Source organism: Leptodactylus fuscus, chromosome 8, assembly GCF_031893055.1.
Source record: "Leptodactylus fuscus isolate aLepFus1 chromosome 8, aLepFus1.hap2, whole genome shotgun sequence".
In the NCBI taxonomy this organism is placed as follows: domain Eukaryota; kingdom Metazoa; phylum Chordata; class Amphibia; order Anura; family Leptodactylidae; genus Leptodactylus; species Leptodactylus fuscus.
The window spans coordinates 18,574,599-18,593,533 of NC_134272.1; the positions used below are offsets into that span (position 1 = coordinate 18,574,599).

At 41.5% G+C, this 18,935-nt stretch overlaps 1 protein-coding gene across 1 annotated transcript in view; it reads right to left on the reverse strand.

Moving 5' to 3' along the window:
* LOC142217319 (uncharacterized) overlaps positions 1-17,593 on the reverse strand; it is a 28,951-nt gene extending 11,358 nt beyond the window's left edge. The window contains exons 1-5 of the mRNA XM_075285521.1: positions 17,263-17,593; positions 14,941-15,273; positions 5,684-5,980; positions 1,818-2,102; positions 1,545-1,631 (exon numbers count right to left, since the gene is read on the reverse strand). Of these exons, the coding sequence (XP_075141622.1) occupies positions 1,545-1,631; positions 1,818-2,102; positions 5,684-5,980; positions 14,941-15,273; positions 17,263-17,308 (1,048 nt within the window). The 5' untranslated portion in view covers positions 17,309-17,593. The remainder of the gene's footprint in view (positions 1-1,544; positions 1,632-1,817; positions 2,103-5,683; positions 5,981-14,940; positions 15,274-17,262) is intronic.
* Positions 17,594-18,935: the final 1,342 nt, after the last annotated feature.

Here is an 18,935-nt window from a genome sequence, read left to right on the forward strand (position 1 = left end):
AGGAACGGCGCTGCAGACACCACGTCTAATAGTAAGAGATGAATAGCCTTTCTAAAGGCTATTCCGACGTCTAAAGCAGAAAAAAATAGCGATTTAATGGTAGGATCCCTTTAAATCTAAATTTGCTTGACGATCCAGCTACTTGAGTGAGCTAACAGATTACTATACTCTGTGTCACACTCTTTGATCAACAGATACAAATTGTATATCCAAAATGCACCATAAATCATCTGGAGGCTCCTGTCTCACAGCCCCTACTTTGTGATACTTATTACCTGCATCACACATGTAAAGCATAGCCACAGTTAGAAAATAAAATGAATAATACAACTGAAAATCAGAAACTGTGCTTTATGTTTTATTAAACAAAACTGCTTCTTTCTCAGTTTATCAGTTTCTGTCCAGCAGTATCAATCCCCATAAGTTTTCTATTGTTAAATAATCATTATCTCTTCAGACAACTTACCCTCATTAAATAGATTACATGATTCTGGGCCAATATGTTATTCACTTTAATTAAAAGTGTGCAGATTTCTCCCTGAAGCATCTCTCTAAAGTTCTTTCTATTAGGTTTCTCCCCTTTAGTTCCATTACTAGAAAAGGCCTGCCCATAGCTGCAAGACTGGTTCACAGTGAGTGGAGGGGGAGGGTCTGTTCTGTCTTTACACAGTGAATGCAGATTGGAGGGGCTGATTCTCTTCAAAGTCTTGACACATATCTGGAAACTGTATTCTCTGGATTGAAAATGCAAACTGCTTTCTTTTGCACTTGACTGTGTGTATTTGCAGTTCAGTGTTCCTGTATCTCATCTATTATGGTCACTTGGGCTTTTCTCAGCTATTTGTTTGCTACTGGCAGAATTGCATGTAAGTGTAGTTATAATAGTGGAGGGGGCCAGAATGCTCCTCATTTTACACACCCACAGTCTGAGAGAGAACTGTAAAATGTGCTGCAGCCGTAATGGGACTATTAGGGTAAGTTCACACAGGGTTTTTTGGACAGGAACCTGAGGCGGAGGTCGCCTCAGGTTCCGGTCCAAAATACGGGTAGCTGCGACTGAATGCCGGTGCACTGCATCAGGATCCAGTCGTGTGCTCCGCTCCGGATTAGGCCCAACAAATGGGCCTAGTCATGAGGAGGGAGTGTGATCAGGCTGAATCGCAAGGCGAAACAGCCTGAAGAATGAGAATCTCACTTCTTTTTCCAGGTGCCGGAACACGCCAGCTCCAGGAAAAAACACCTAACCGGCTCCCATTGGGAGTCGTCTTTTTGGTCAGTATTTTGAGGCGAATACAGCCTCAAAATCCTGACCAAAAAACCCTGTATGAACTTACCCTTAGCAACAGAAAAACTGATAGGACAGCATGTATGAAGGCTTATACAGCTGGAGAACAGACTGTCCAGCAAGATCCTGCACATACTGAAACTTGATTGGTTTGTGAAGTTGACATAATCCACTACATGCAGGTGATAAATGAAGTTTATAGCAAATTCTATTTTCTTTCTTTTTTTTTTTTTATTACATTTTTTATTTTTGTTCTTACCGTGCTTGCAGAATATTTGAATGACTATTAGCAGTAATAAGCCGCAAGCTGCGGAAATCCACAAAGCCTTTGGTACATAGGCATCAACTGCAAATAGAGACATTCAGTTAGTAATTCAGTAGGTATATATAATACATCAGAAACAAAACAGGTGCTAATGTACAACCTGCTGGGAATCCTCCAATATTTGTATATATTATACAGCAAGTACATTTTTGCATTTGTCCATGATAGATTATTTTTATGTTCCAGTATAAACTGTGCAAAACGTACCCAGAAATGTCAGTCTTTCTGTTGTCCCCGCTGAGATTGTAGGATGGTGGACAGTACAAGTGTAGTCAATGTCGCTGTCTTTATACGTCACATTGGTCCGATAAATGGCCTCAAGAGAATAAGTGCCATTGGCGTTCCTCCATTTATTGATTTTGCATCCTAAGAGCTCTCCATCTCTCTTCATGGAAAGGTTCAGCTCATCAGGATAGAATCCAGACACCAGGCAGATTAAAGATGAATTCTTTTGACCTTTGCTTGACAGGTAGAAGAAAACTTCTGGTTGAACTAGAAAGAAGTGCGATAAAAATGTTCACTGTTGAAAGCTGAATAGTTTTCAAATTTTTTAAAAAATTTTCTATCTGTGTTATTTCTTACATGCCAGGCTTTTATGCATCTCCTCACTTTTTACGTATTTTTGGCTATTTTCACACAGTAGTATTTTGGTCCATGTTTGTAAGTCAAAACCTTGTGTGGGTTCAAAATATAAGAGGTTGTATGTATAAGTTACACTACTGTTTTGGGTTAACAAATACTGAAGTACTGACCAAAATAGTCATGAAAGTAGCTTAATGGGGACCTTTCATGGTTTGGGGCACAGGCAGCTCGGCAACTATCGGCTTTCCCGATCTGTGCCCCGGGTGAAGAGCTATTGGTGCCGGTACCGTAGCTCTTCACAGTCAGAAGGGCGTTCCTGACAGTCAGTCAAGAACATCCTTCTCCACAGCAGTGCCTATCGCGCTGTACAGTGTGAGCGGGGAGGAACGCCCCCTCCCTCTGCTCACAGTGCTCGTCCATAGACCAGTATTGTCAGGAGGGGAGGGGGCGTTCCTCCCCGCTCACACTGTACAGCGCGATAGTCCCTGCTGTGGAAAAGGATGTTCCTGGCAGAGTGTCAGCAACGCCCTTCTGACAGTAAAGAGCTGCGGTACCGGCACCGATAGCTCTTCACCCGGGGCACAGATCAGGAAAGCTGACAGTGCGCTGAATTCAGTGCACGGTCAGCTTTTCAGCAGTATATAGAACTGCCTGTGCCCCAAACCATGAAAGGTCCTCTTTAAAAAGTATACCCACTTTTTTGGGATGGCCACAGGATTTGTGCCTATCTGTAGGACGGAGGATGCCGCATCCAGGCAAGGAGTTAATGTAGAGGTGCCACACGTGTTCAGTTCCCTCCATATGGCTTTATTAGTTGAAATGTTTCCCTCATGGCCTCACATGTAAATATACCTTCAAAGACGTTCTCCCTTATTTGCCCAGTCTCCATTCTTCAGAGTTGTCTATACATGTCTGGTTATTATTAAACCCAGTGAGATATATAAAAAAATGTTTGTGCCCTGGTTCAGCTGTTTCTATAATGTGAGCATGTCTGAGAAATGATGTTTTATGGAAGTAATACATTCATGCAACTGAAGGCCAAAGTGCCTATGGGCTTCATTCTTCAGTAAAGTGCTCTTCCTTATCGCCTACATCCAGGGGCGTATCTACCGTAGAGGCAGCAGAGGTGGCTGCCACAGGGCCCGGGCCATTAGGGGGCCCAGTGACAGCCGCTACAGCTGTTTTTTTTTTTTTTTTTTTTTTTTAAATAGGCCAATACGGGCCCTATTCACTTGCCAATCCTGGCTGGGCCGGGATCGGTAAGTGACACCGCGGGCCCCATAAATACTATCATTATACTCGGGGGTCTTTGCAGACCCTCGAGTATAATGATCGGCGGACCGGGAGAGGTAAGGGAATGTAACAAACACTGTTACTTACCTCTCCACGATCCTGCCAGGCCGCCTTCCTGACGTCCTTTCTGACGTCACATGAACCCGGCCTGCGTCCCAGGTCATGTGACGTCTGACATCATTTCAGAAGGACAGCAGCGGAGAAGACAGCGTAGGAGCCGGGGACAGGTAAGAAACAATAATTTTTTATGTTTTTATTCCCCCGGGTCTCCGATTATTATACTCTGGGGTCTGAAAAGAAAAATCTACAACATGAATATGAGGTTTAGTATACATGTTGATCAAGGTACGTAAGCCCACTGGCTTCTTCATGGAGACCTTTATATAGTGAGTCCACGTGGAAAGAATCCTAGCAGCCCAACTGCACCCCTGCTGCCAGGCTAAGACCCTGTTCTCTGGGCCACCCCACCTCACACATTGTCACATTGTCTTAGCATTTGCAGGCACTGTACAGCCCTGCACCATGAAAAGAGATCTCAAAACATTGTGGTGACAATACATTTTTTTAGCATTTTTAACAACTTAAAAAATGTTCCAACTTCTTATTGTAGGTAAACGACATATAGTTACTTATATACCGTATTTTTCAGACTATAAGACGCACTTTTTTTCCCCAAAAATTTGGGGGGAAAAGAAGGGTGCGTCTTATAGTCTGAATGTGGCGCCTGGCATCCGCTGTACTAGAGAGGCGGAAGCCGGCAAGTGATAGACGCCGGGGCCTGCGACATCGCTGCGCTCCTCTGCCCTGCATGAAGCCAGCAGCGGCAGGGGCGATGCTATTCTGCTCCTCCGTCCCCCCGCCGCTGGCTTCATGCAGGGCAGAGGAGCACAGCGATGTCTCAGGCCCCGGCACCTGTGCCCGAGTCTATCCCTTGCCGGCATCCGCCTCTCTAGTACAGCGGATGCTGGGTCAGTATCGGTGGCCCCTTCTCCACCGGGGCCAGTCCCCACCGGCCCCGTACCTGTGAAGTTGCAGGCCGGCTCCTGCGCAGCGATATCGCAGGAGCCGACCTGTTCGGGTGACAGCCGGGAGCCTAATGAGGCTCCCCGGCCTGTCACTGCTATATATTAGTATTGCGGCTGGGTCTATGAATAGTAATAAAATAGTAAAAAAAAAAAAAAAAAAAAAAAAAAGCTTTAAAAATATATAATAAAAATATGACATAAATAAAAGTTCTAAATCACCTCCTGTCCCTAGAATATATATATAAAAGTAGAAAATCATATGTCATAAACCACCGGGTTTTTTTTCAATACAAGGTGATCTAAGCAATAGATATTCCCCAAAATGGTATAACTAAAAAGTACTTCTGGCCCCGCAAAAAAAAAAAAAACTCTATGCGTCCCCGTACAGCTGCAGGGTCACCTGTCAATGTGGCCTTGCAGCTGTTGCAAAACTACAACTCCCATATATTAAATATTTTACCATTTTTTGTTTCAAAATTTTTTTCCCCTATTTTCCTCCTCTAAAACCTAGGTGCGTCTTATAGTCCGAAAAATACGGTACATACTGATTCTGTACTGCAGAAGGTTCTACCTTTATAACAATCTGGTCACTACTTATATGAGTAGATTTTTCTTGGTAATTAAGAAATTGTAGATATAATTTAGTGTTGTTTTTTTTCCCCACAAACAATCATTTTTAAATTTGTAGATAATTAAAAGTTAAACATTTTTGCAATCTTGTGGTGACAAGTTGTTGTCTTGATCGGTTGCCAGTGGATACGACTATAAATGCAGTATCCTTCTAAGATCAGAAAATCAGCCATGATTTCCTTATTGTCACTGGATTATCTTCTCATACATGTAGTGTCCCTGCCTGATAACCCAGCTACAATAAGAAAATCATTGCTGGGTTCCTGACAAGTCCCAGACCATAGGAAGTTTCTGCATTCATGGTTGTATCCATTGGCAACCGATCAAGACAACAACTTGTCACCACAAGATAGTTAGAGAAAATCTTTAAAACTCTGCAGAATTTTTTAAAACTTTTTAATTATCTACAAATGTAGATATGATTATCTTCATGGGAATACCCCTCTAAGGTCATATTATTTATAACTGGTAAAATTAGCCTGTGGTTATCATGGTATTAGTCAGTCGTTTAATCTAAGAATATTTAACAACAATGGGTCTTACCTCCAAAGGTAAGCTGGAATGTTTTCTTGAGTGGAGGAAGTATCTTTTGGACAACTTGACATGTGTACTGCGCCTTGTCATCTCCAAGGACAGGCGTAAAGCAGAAGGAACTGTGAACCTTAAAGCCTTGGCCAGTACTACCTTCTACCAGATGTGGGGTGGAGGTGCTGAGGACCACTCCATCTTTCATCCATTTGAACATAACGTCAGGGGAAGACAGATTATGTGCTGAACAGCGCAACTCATTGGACTTGTTCATGATGACTGTGGTTCCTTCAAGGTTTATGTAACGGAAGTCTGAAGAGAAGATAAAATGTAGAATGTAAAATAATGATATATAGTAGGTAAAACATTATTGTGCTTGTAAGCTTCTTAATCCCTTCAGGACCAATGATTTAATGACCCCCCATCGGTACTCTCTGATCTCGCCACGTATTTCATGTTGAGTATTTGCTAGGAACCCCCAGTACCTGTTGATCCTGCTGGGATGGGAGGAAGTCAGCCAATGCATCTGGATAGACTGCCTTCCTCTATAGAATGCAATAAGCGTGTATTGCACTGTATAGTACTGAACCAGCGATCAGACCATCTCTGATTCAGGTCCCTTAGTTGGATATCACTAAATAATAAAAAGAAAAAAGTGGAAGAAAAAAAAAAGTAAAGTGTATGAAAAAAAAATCAATCAATAAATAAAGCCTTAAAATGCCCCTTTCCTATATAAAAGAATACCCTAAAAATTAATTTTAAAAAAATACATATTTAGTATCACTGAATCCGTAACAGTATGTGCAATAAAACTGAAACATTATTTAACCTGCACACTGAATGTTGGAAGAAAAAAAAACAAACAAAGACCCTCAGAAGGGAAGGAGCACGGTTTGTTTTTTTTGGAGCACAGAACTAGAAGGTTTGGCTTTTGGACATCATGAGCTTAAACGCCAGTAAAGTGGAATCTCTTGACATATGACCTCCTTTTGGAAACTATATCACTAAAGTGGCATAACGTCCAAAAAGCAAACTGTGTGTAAATGTATAGTCCAAAAGCTAAAAAGTGCAATGCTCCTTCCCTTCTGAGCCTTGCTGTATGCCCAAGCAGCAGTGTACACCCATATATTTTTTTTCGTAGGATAGCCCACTAAATAGTCTTTAGAAGTGCATGACTCTGATGACACAAAATGGGCACAACGTATGGGGCACTGAAATGTTATATTTCTTTAAAATTGTAAATTTTCACTTTGTATATTAATTTTTGGAAAACACTCTTATGCTCAAAATGATTATACCCCTTGAGAATTTCTTGATGGTGTAGTTTCTAGAATGGATTCACTATAGAGGGGTTTTCCATTATACTGGTACTTTAGGGCAGTGGTCCCCAACCTTTTTCCCACCAGGGACCAGTTTCAGTAAGACAATTTTTCTATGGCCCAGTGGGGTGTCGGGAAGGGGTGTGGTTGGGGGCGGGGTTAAGCAGTGTAATGTAGTTGCCCAAAGTTTGGTAGGCGAGAGCGGGGTGGAGCCAAGACCTGTTGCATGTCCTGCATAGTACTAGAATCCCGGACATACAGCGGGTCCCGGCTCAACCCCGCACTTTGCTCACCTTATCCCGATGAGCAATAACCAAGCGGGTCCTGGCTCATCCCCGGGCACTCGACGGCTCCACAGCAGCTGCTGACTCCTCGCCTCCGGTAGGCGGACCGGTGCAACATGCCCCACGGCCCGGTACTGGTCCGTGGACCGGCGGTTGGGAACCCCTGCTTTAGGGGCTTTGCAAATACGACATGGCACTTTGAAACTGGACATTTGAAAAGCAGATTTTTGCTGGAATAGTTTTAATCCTTCCCTTCCATGCGCTGCCGTGTACCCAAACATCAGTTTACACGAGTGGAGAAATTAGAGAACAAACTGTCAGGTGCATTTTCTCCTTTAACCCTTTGTGAATGTGATGATTTTAGGGCTAAATGAATGTATTAGTGGAAAAAAATATGAATGTCTAAATTTCACCTCCTTATTGTTTTAATTCCTGTGAAATGCTTTAAGGGGTTATCAAACTTCCCAAATGTTGTTTTGAATTATTTGAGGTGTTCAGTTTTGTAAATTGGGGTGATTTATAGGAGTTTCTAATGTATAGACCTTTATAATCCCCTTTCAGAACTGAAGTGGTCTCTTAAAGATTTTGGGAAATGTTCTTGTAAATGTGCAAAAATAGCTGTTATACTTGTAAACCTTCTAACATCCAAAATAAATTGAAGGACAATTAAAAGATGTTGCCAATGTATAGCAGTTCATGTATTTGGGTGGTATGACTATCTGTCTGAAAAGCAGAGAATTTTGAAAAGTGCAATTTTTTTTCTCCAAAATTTCCATCATATTTCCTAATTTTTTATAAATAAATTCAAATATATTGATTGTTCACCACTAACCTGAAGTACAATGTGTCACAAAAAACATTCTCAAAATCATTTGTGTAAGTTAAAGCATCTCAAAGTTATTGCCATATAAAGTGACATATGTCAGCTTTGAAAAATGAGGCCTTGTCTGTAACGCACTTTTGGACTGCGTCATTAAGAGATTCATTTTTTATTAATTTATATTATTTTCAGAGTCCCTTGGGACCTTGAGCCCTAGGGGAAAATGTGACGGCATAAAGTGTTTATTCACAATTCGTTGTAAGGTGCAAGAAAAACTGCCCGCCTTTACATTTCTTACACGGTTTCCATTTGGGAGTTGGTCAGTTCCCCAGTGATCACGCACTGAATTAATTTTGAGTCTTTCAGAGTCAAGTGCCGCCCTGTACCCCATTTTCCTCTTGAACACTAAGAGGGTCTGATTTCTCTTACATTAGTATTGCAGATGATTGTATTAAGGAAATCCTGCAGTTCCTTATTCTTTCTATTGCTTTTCTATTGTCCCCGGTCTTCTGCTTCTCACTGATATGGTGTACAGGCTTGTGTAGGGCTGTGTAATTAAATTAATTAGATTAATTTGTCATTTCAAAGAATTGTGAGATTGATCTTGGCTCTGCCTGGCAGTCTGATATTTCCACTCCAGGCTTTCTTCTCCCACTGCAATCTATGATTTATCATTTACAGAAACTATGCAGGTTCTTTAGTGCAGTCAGTAGATGAGTGGTAGGGTCAGAAATTCAGCATCAAAAATATCCAACTCCTTCCCCCAATCTCAGATCACTAAATTAGTTTAGCTCTTTACAAAGATGTGAAAATTGAGATTAAAATTGATAATCAGCCAAACGCTTGAATATAGATGAGATTTTAGTTTTAAAGGGATCCTATCATACAAACACATTTTTTTTGTTACTAAAATGTCAGAATAGCCTTTAGAAAGGCTAATTTTCTCCTACCTTTCATTGTCTTCTCAACACCGCCGTTCTGTAGGAATCCCGGTTCTTGTTGGTATGCAAATGAGTTCTCTCTCAGCACTTGGGCCGGGCCCCAGTGCTCAAACAGCACTGGGGGTGTCCCCACGGCTGCCAGAGATCTCCATCTTCGTCAGGAACGTCCTCTTTATCCTCTTCTTCCGGTGCAGGTCTCAGCCTTCTAGGCCTTGGGCCTTGGGCAGAGCAGAATGCACATGCCTACATACAATACTGGTTAAGCGGCCATTTTCTCTTGCCTTTGGGCATGTGCAGCCTGCACAAAAGGCCTAGAAGTCTGAGACCTGCGGCGGAAGAAGAGGACGTTCCTGACTAAGATGGAGGCGGCGCTGGAAAGAGTTCTCTGGCAGTATTGGAGATGAACCCAGTGCTGCGAGAGAACTCATTTGCATACCGACAAGAACCGGGATTCCTACGGAACGGCGGCGTGGAGAAGACAACGAAAGGTAGAAGACGAATAGCGTTTCTTAAGGCTATTCCGACGTGTTACTAAGAAAAAAAATGTGTTTGTAGGATAGGATCCCTTTCAGCAAAAATGACCCAACGACAGGCTTGTGTGTGAGGCTGGGGCCCCATGTGGTGTAAACACTGTGGTTTGGCAATGGTTGAAATACTGTGGCAAAAATCACAACATTATACAGTAACCACAAATGGCTAGTGAATGCCATGTCCACATTGCAGAAAAATACACGCAGCAGAAATATTGTGACTTCCAAAACAGTTGCAGTTTTGGAAACTATAGCATGTCAATGATACGTACAAAAACGTCAGTGGTTTCCCTATAGTGATAATTGAAGCAGAAAGGACTTGTGGACTCTCTGCAGTGATGGAGCTCTCGCTTATGCTATTTTTTTTTTTTTTTTCAATTAAAATACATGGATGTGTTTGGATTTTGGTGTAGAATGCGCTGCAGGCTCATTGATCCTATGTGAAAATTTATTTTATTTTTTTTTTCCCAACAGCCAAAAAGCGCTGTGGGATAAACCACAGCGGAGACACATTGTGATTTTTCCTGCAGTGCTTTTCCCAGAAAGTCTGCAGAGTTTTCCTCTGCTTCAATTATACCTAGAGGGAAACCGCCAATGGTACGGTAGGAATAATTAGCTTACTGTGATTTCCAAAACCAAAATGATATTGGAAATTGCAGCATTTCCACTGCGGGTGTTTTTCTGCCATTTCTGGCCTAAGGAATTTTTCTTTTGTATATCTGGCACTTTTTATTTTTTTGGGACATTTCTGTTTTGCACCAAAAAGCACCACTTGGAATCAAGGTGGGAACGCCTTGGCCTAACAGATTTACAGTGGGGCAAAAAAGTATTTAGTCAGTCACCAATAGTGCAAGTTCCACCACTTAAAAAGATGAGAGGCGTCTGTAATTTACATCATAGGTAGACCTCAACTATGAGAGACAAAATGAGAAAACAAATCCAGAAAATCACATTGTCTGATTTTGTAAGAATTTATTTGCAAATTTATGGTGGAAAATAAGTATCTGGTCACCTACAAACAATCAAGATTTCTGGCTCTCACAGACCTGTAACTTCTTCTTTAAGAGTCTCCTCTTTCCTCCACTCATTACCTGTAGTAATGGCACCTGTTTAAACTTGTTATCAGTATAAAAAGACACCTGTGCACACCCTCAAACAGTTAGACTCCAAACTCCACTATGGTGAAGACCAAAGAGCTGTCAAAGGACACCAGAAACAAAATTGTAGCCCTGCACCAGGCTGGGAAGACTGAATCTGCAATAGGCAACCAGCTTGGATTGAAGAAATCAACTGTGGGAGCAATAATTAGAGAATGGAAGACATACAAGACCACTGATAATCTCCCTCGATCTGGGGCTCCACGCAAAATCTCACCCCGTGGGGTCAAAATGATCACAAGAACGGTGAGCAAAAATCCCAGAACCATGCGGGGGGACCTAGTGAATGAACTGCAGAGAGCTGGGACCAATGTAACAAAGCCTACCATCAGTAACACACTACGCCGCCAGGGACTCAGATCCTGCAGTGCCAGACGTGTCCCACTGCTTAAGCCAGTACATGTCCGGGCCCGTCTGAAGTTTGCTAGAGAGCATTTGGATGATCCAGAAGAGTATTGGGAGAATGTCCTATGGTCTGATGAAACCAAACTGGAACTGTTTGGTAGAAACACAACTTTTTGTGTTTGGAGGAAAAAGAATACTGAGTTGCATCCATCAAACACCATACCTACTGTAAAGCATGGGGGTGGAAACATCATGCTTTGGGGCTGTTTCTCTGCAAAGGGGCCAGGACGACTGATCCGGGTACATGAAAGAATGAATGGGGCCATGTATCGTGAGATTTTGAGTGCAAACCTCCTTCCATCAGTAAGGGTATTGAAGATGAAACGTGGCTGGGTCTTTCAACATGACAATGATCCAAAGCACACCGCCAGGGCAACGAAGGAGTGGCTTTGTAAGAAGCATTTCAAGGTCCTGGAGTGGCCTAGCCAGTCTCCAGATCTCAACCCTATAGAAAACCTTTGGAGGGAGAGTTGAAAGTCCGTGTTGCCAAGCGACAGCCCCAAAACATCACTGCTCTAGAGGAGATCTGCATGGAGGAATGGGCCAACATACCAACAACAGTGTGTGCCAACCTTGTGAAGACTTACAGAAAACGTTTGACCTCTGTCATTGCCAACAAAGGATATATAACAAAGTATTGAGATGAAATTTTGTTACTGACCAAATACTTATTTTCCACCATAATTTGCAAATAAATTCTTACAAAATCAGACAATGTGATTTTCTGGATTTGTTTTCTCATTTTGTCTCTCATAGTTGAGGTCTACCTATGATGTAAATTACAGACGCCTCTCATCTTTTTAAGTGGTGGAACTTGCACTATTGGTGACTGACTAAATACTTTTTTGCCCCACTGTACTATAACATGCGTCATAATAGTGGCTCAAGTTATATCTGAAAGCTACGCCAGTTCCTGCCTGATGTAGATCTCACTTCTGACACATACGACCTCCAGAGATTTGTCAAAATTATTAAGAGGTTATATATAAATTCATCACAAAACCTTATCCTCATTTATTATACTATACTGTTATTACCCAGACTTCATATTCACAGCAAGTATGCTGCGTCTGAACATGGCCAAGGTCACAAACTTCACCTGCCTTACCTTTCCAATAGGAGAGACCTCAGCAGCAGCAGTAGCGTTTGTTACACACTTGAATAACATAAGGCCCACAGCTCTGTAAAGAATCCAATAATGGAGATACAAGAAGCTCTCAAATGTTTTAGATCATAATGAGATTTTGAGCCTTTCTGCTTCCATTGTGAGCGGAGATATTGACTCAATTATAGATCATCACTGGAGCGCTGCCATTTACACTTTCCAGGCATAGGCTGGGGCCCCATGTTATGAAAATGCAAACATTGATGTTGGAAACAATGTAAGACGGACATTACACAAAGGAATAGAGATATTGAGGTGGTACAAGAATAATCATGACAAAGAACCAAGTCATTGGAGAAAAGAGCAAAAGATAAGGAGAATGAATAGATGATCCAATAATACCCTACAGGAGGAGGATGACAAGAATGGCTACCGCACTGCTTAACACATTTTGTTGGCAACTCCTTTGGGGACAACCGACTGTCTATGGTGATTCTCATAGATATAAATATATATACATGTATATATATCTACCTAAATATATTACACCAATTACATACCTGACAGAGGCAGTTAGCCACAGGTGGAAACATGGCACCTGGATCACCCAGTTTCAGCCCATGATATATAGCTAGCACTACACCTTAGGTTGTATAGTCAGAGCAAGAGCAGTGAGCGCAGCATGAGGTGTACAACCACTATTAATATCTCAAAGCAAATACATTATTCAGTTAGTTTTTAGCCCTGTAAACCACATCATAGACACTGAATGTAGTGCACACACCGTCGAAACTACCTCTAATGTTCCTTCTATGCCCCAGGAAGCAACGGATAACACTGTGCCCCAAGGAAGGTCTGAGAAAAATATGTCAGCAATTAAGATAACTTCAGACTTGTCAAGAAATGTCTTGGAAAATAATTCCAAATGACATTCTTATTATTGCATGCCCTGCACATCTGTAGAGGATCTTACATGTATTCAACCAACCAAGATAGTATACATTTCTAACAAAGACAAATGTTTGAGAGAGATTGAAAATGAAGCCTTCAAAAGGACATTGACAATAGCCTTGCTAGTCTTCTAGATGATATAATAACAAAGGCTGAAGGTCTACTAGTCTCACAGAAGTTTACTACAGTCTTACAGAAGATTGCTATAGTCTCACAGAAGGTTACTATAGTCTTACAGAAGGTTACTACAGTCTTACAGAAGGTTACTATAGTCTTACAGAAGGTTACTACAGTCTCACAGAAGGTTACTACAGTCTTCCAGAAGGTTACTACAGTCTCACAGAAGGTTACTACAGTCTTACAGAAGGTTACTACAGTCTTACAGAAGGTTACTACAGTCTCACAGAAGGTTACTACAGTCTTACAGAAGGTTACTACAGTCTCACAGAAGGTTACTACAGTCTCACAGAAGGTTACTACAGTCTTACAGAAGGTTGGGCTCTTTTACTCTACCTACCCAAGATCAATGCATTTACACATATCTACAACAAAGGCTCCTGCTACCAATATACTTGTGGATGCAGAAAGATCATGGCCATCGACTTCCAGTATTACACAGAAATTGGTTACGAAAATACAAAGAAATCAATTAGGGAAAATAAGATTAGAATTGTGAAGGTGCTGTCATGGCTGGTTAGAAATGGAGTAAGCTACAGGAGCTGAAACTTGGGGCAAAGTGCTTGAGATAAAACCTGAGTTGTCAACATGTCTCGAGAATATATACAAATCAATGTAAGTAAAACGATAAGTATAACACACTGTTCAGTGGGCAAGATGTTATAGATAGCATACCAAAATAATACTGAGGTGAAAGAGAAACTTTCTGATATAAAAGTGGCTTCATTTTGTAAAGCTTGCAGTTCAGATGTGTATGGGAGCAGGTTTATAGCATCACTTTGAACAGTGACTTATTTATTACATATATATATTGCATGAATAATTTCTACATTCTTTCTACCAAGCTGCAGAGACATTAGATGGAGCACGTTCTGCTTTGTTGATGACATCTTGATCTTAGCTTATGTGGTATCTTTACCTTGGCAGAAGGATCAAGTCGATACTTTGATCCTTTGATCTCAGGGTTTTAGTTGCTGAATTACATCTATTTTGTATGAGGCAGGGGACATATGCTTATTTACTATCTGGAATCTCCCTGAACTTATCAATTATATCTTATTATACAAAAGAGGAAAATCGGAGTCTGGAAGTCCCCATATGAATGGAAGGTGGATGCGCATGTGTAGCCACTGCTGAATTCATTGACAAAAAATGTCTCCGCACATGAACATGTGGGCTCTTGTTCTCATGAATGCTAAGGTCTGACTGTTGGATCTCCCTATGTGGGTAGGGGCTAACTTTCATTAATGAAATTAAAAACCCTTGAAACCTGAGTAATATAAAATGAAAATAAGCTGTCAAATGTAACCCATTATACGTACCATTAAAAGGCTATATATTTATTCTCATATGACCATGTTGATCAAAGTAAAGTTCCCATTATATCTAGAAGAGGTGACGCTGATATGAATGGGAGTGAATGGAATAAGTTTGATCCCCATTAGTGTACCTAAACCCCTGACAACCATCTGTAAAGTATTATCATGTAGTAACTACACTCCTGAATATGAAGGATTGTGCTGATACAGTGAAACATTGTTTGTGTTTGACAATATTGTGCTGAGGTGTTGTAGGACACTTACCAGTAACAGTCAAACTGATGCTTTGTATCACCTGCTCAGACCCCAATCGGATACTACAGGTGTACAGGCCGGCGTCTTCCTGCGTGACATTTTGTAGAGATAGTGAGGCGTCTCCCTTTGCCAGCTGTTCTTCTGAGATATGTGCTCCAGGTCTGAAGGCAGTGATTTTGTCCACATATGATAAGACTTTTTTTCCTTCATGCTTCCAAAAGACATGCACCTGAGCAGGATCCACTGGGGTAACACCCAAAGAAAACATACATTGCAAGACAGCTGTGGTTCCCGACTCAGAAGTAATGGGCGCAGGGGAGGTGGTGACACGTAACTGAGCACCTGCAAAACATAAACCATTTATTGTAAGAATGACGATGATTAAGTACATAGTGCAGTGCTCTTTAGTGTACCGCTGCTGAAATAGTGAAGCCTGAAAATCTGACAGTATGAAGTCAAGCATAAAATCTTACAGAGTGAAGCTGTTGTTATAGGGGGCTACCCTGGGTTCTCCAGTATTTTATATGTCACTTTTCTGTACTCTGTCACTGTGTAAACATCAGTGGGAGTTGGGCAGGATTTAATCTTTTTAGGACAGATAAATCAATACTTTAGCTTTTAGACAGTACACAGACCATCTGACACTGCACTAGATTTTCTAAAGTATCTAATATTGTTTGCTAACCTGGTGTACTTATTAGTTAACTTAGTATCCAACAGAAATTTGGTGCAAATATTTTGTTCACTGTCCAGAATTTTGGCGCATTGTTTTCTGCACAGTTTGGTATATTATACCTTGTCTCATTTTCGACAAGGTGCAGCAACTGTTAGGAAAAGTCTAAGGCTAAGGCCCCACGGGCCGTCTCTGCAGCACTAAAGCGCTGCGGGAAGAACCACTGCGTGAACGCATTGCGTTTTTTTCCGCAACGCTTTTAAAGAGAAAGTTCACACAGTTTTCCTCTGCGGATTTCTCTTAACATTATATCTACGGGAAAGCCGCCAGCGTTTCCGTAGATATAATTGACATGCTGCGATTTGCAAAGCCGATAACAGCTGCTATCTTTTCCGCAAAGTGGGGATGGGATTCGCATGAATCCCATCCACTTTGCCTGCACTGTACAACGCCACGATTTTTCCCGCTGCGGGCAAATCACGGCGTTTCCAGTCCGTGGGGCCCCGGCCTACAACACATTGAAAATGAGATGTAATGCAGGTAATCCTAGGGTGTTTATTTGGCACTAATTACGTTAGAATTCTGGTGCATTTCTAATTAGCTTATCTGCCCCTTTGTGTATTGATCTTATTTTTTTATTCTATTTTTTTTTTTTTTAATTTTAAGGTACTCAACATATGTAATACATGTTGAAAAATTGTGTATGGGTGTGTTCACATGTGTAGATACTGCAGAATAATTTGTAGACAGAAATCCACAGTGCATTATAGTAGCTGCCAGTTAGATGAGATTTTATCCATACATTAGTGAAGAAAATTCCATGTCTGATGGATGCAGAAAGTGACCTGTGGTATGGGACTTTGATGCACAGGTATTGACTCTTTACAATGTAAAATCTGCAACAATTCTGTGATAAAACTGAAATTTAAAACAAGCAAATTCTCTAGAAAATTTGCTATTGAAATTTGTGCCCTTTGTATAATGGGTGTATATCTATTTCTAATAATTCTTCCCCTCAAGACATGACAAGATAATATTCTATTTCATAATTTTGTGTCCATTAGGAACAGTTGCTTATAAAGACATGTTCACCCCTGGCAGATGTTTTGTAGAAATTTCTGTATTTGGAAAGCCGTCCCATACATGTGAATGAGCCGGCTCTTGCAGCAGGTATGTGGATTTCTGCAAACCCCACACAAATGATGATCAGATGGTGTGCACAAGCCACACATTTATGTAAAGTCACAGATTAGACATTTTGTCGACGAAATCTGAAGCCGCGCTAAATAGACCGAGACATTTTCATAGTAATAAATCATAAAGTAAATATCAGTTGTGGACGGGTGCACAGGTGGAGCGACACAGGGCTATCGCAGGTTTTCCGACCCACCCAGTATTAGTGAATAACAACAAGACTACAGATATATATGGCTATGCTTGGAATGCTATGTAATCCTAGCCAAATCTATGCATTGTGTGATAATCTGCATGGGGCTGCTGACACTCCAGGTCGGTGTTACTAGCTCATTGTGAAAACAGTCTGCATGCAAAGCAAAGCATCACATCACAAGGACAAACCGAACAGAAATCTGCAGCCGCTCTTGTCTGGAGAATGGAAGCCTTTCTGCCTGTAGTATCATCACTAATGCCATACTCACACACAACTGTCACCAGCAGCGGCAGGATCAAGAGCAGGGAGGACATGGCAACTGAAAATAAAGGAAAGGACCACGGCCTCTCAGATGTACTACACACGATTGTCAGTCACATCACAAGCAGCTACATAGCAGTATCTCCTCCTACCGGGGCTGGCAGACCACATATGAAAGATGTGAGTGGTGCAGGAATCCAAGCCCCCATGTCATAGACATGCTTTCTGCAGCCATAATGAGGATGGGTGAAGGGAGCTGCATAAAATGTGGGAGGATGTGATGGCTCAGGGAGTAGTGAAACTGTAATAGTAAAGCGCTCTATGGAACGCTGTCATTTGTTTTTTATTGCCCAGCACAGTATGCAATTCACATAATAGGTTGGGATTTGCTGGGCTTGTGCTTTTTATTCTAAAGCAATTTGGTATAAAGACGTAATACAGCTCCTGAAGCTCACATTAAGAATAGGGGGATGTAGAGGAAGACATACTGAAGATAGCTTACACAATATAAGATATCACCATCACAAACACAGTTTTTTAAGATCTTTTATTCATCGTCCAGGTTTTTTCTTAGTTTACACAGGTGACAGTGGAGTCCATCTATGCCTTTTGTCCCCAAATTCCAATTACCTCGTAAAGGGTTTTCATGGGAAGAGTTATTTTTTTTACAGTTCATTTCCTGCACTGGATAAACCTACTTACCGTATATACTCGAGTATAAGCCAAATTTTTCAGCACAGCTTTTGTGCTGAAAAAGCCCCCCTCGGCTTATATTCGAGTCAGCAAAGAAAAAAAAAATATATATATTATTTTTCTTAGGAGGGGGGGGGGGGGGGTCTATGACCAGCCGCACAATATCAATGTATAGAATCTCCCATAAAATAGTGAGAAAAAAAGAAGCTTTAAGTTAAAATAAAAAAAATAAAAGTTCTAAATCACTCCTTTCCCTAGAATACATATAAAAGTAAAAAATGACTGTCAAACACATACACATTAGGTATCCCTGTGTCTGAAAGTGCCCGGTCTACTAAATATAGGGTATCTGCAGTGCTCCTCTTCTGTCGGGAAGGGGTTAATAGGAGCACTGCAGATACCCTATATTCAGCCAGGCTGAATTCCAAGTGTGTGTGGGGGGGGGAAACCTGTGAACAGAGTACCACATGCCAGATGATTAGATACGCATGTCGGCACACAGTACCACACACCGGAGGATTAGGTATGTGCGTCTATACACAGTTACACATGCCAAAGGTTTAGATATACACGTTTGTACACACTTCCACACGCCGGAGGATTAGATACGCACCACTGCACAGAATACCACATGCAGGAGGATTAGATATGCACATCTGCACACAGTTCCACACGCCACAGGATTAGCTATGCACAACTGCACGCAATACCACATGCCGGAGGATTGGATACGCGCCAATGCACATAGTTACACACGCCAGAGGATTAGATACGTGCATTTACACACAATTCCACATGTGGGAGGATTAGATACACGCGTCTTCACACAGTTTTAGATGCCAGAGGATTATATACGTGCATCTATACACAGTTACACGTGCCACAGGATTAGATACGCACGTCTTTACACAATACCACGTGCTGCAGGATTAGATACGCACATCTGTACACAGTTCCACATGCCGCAGGATTAGATACACCCGTCTG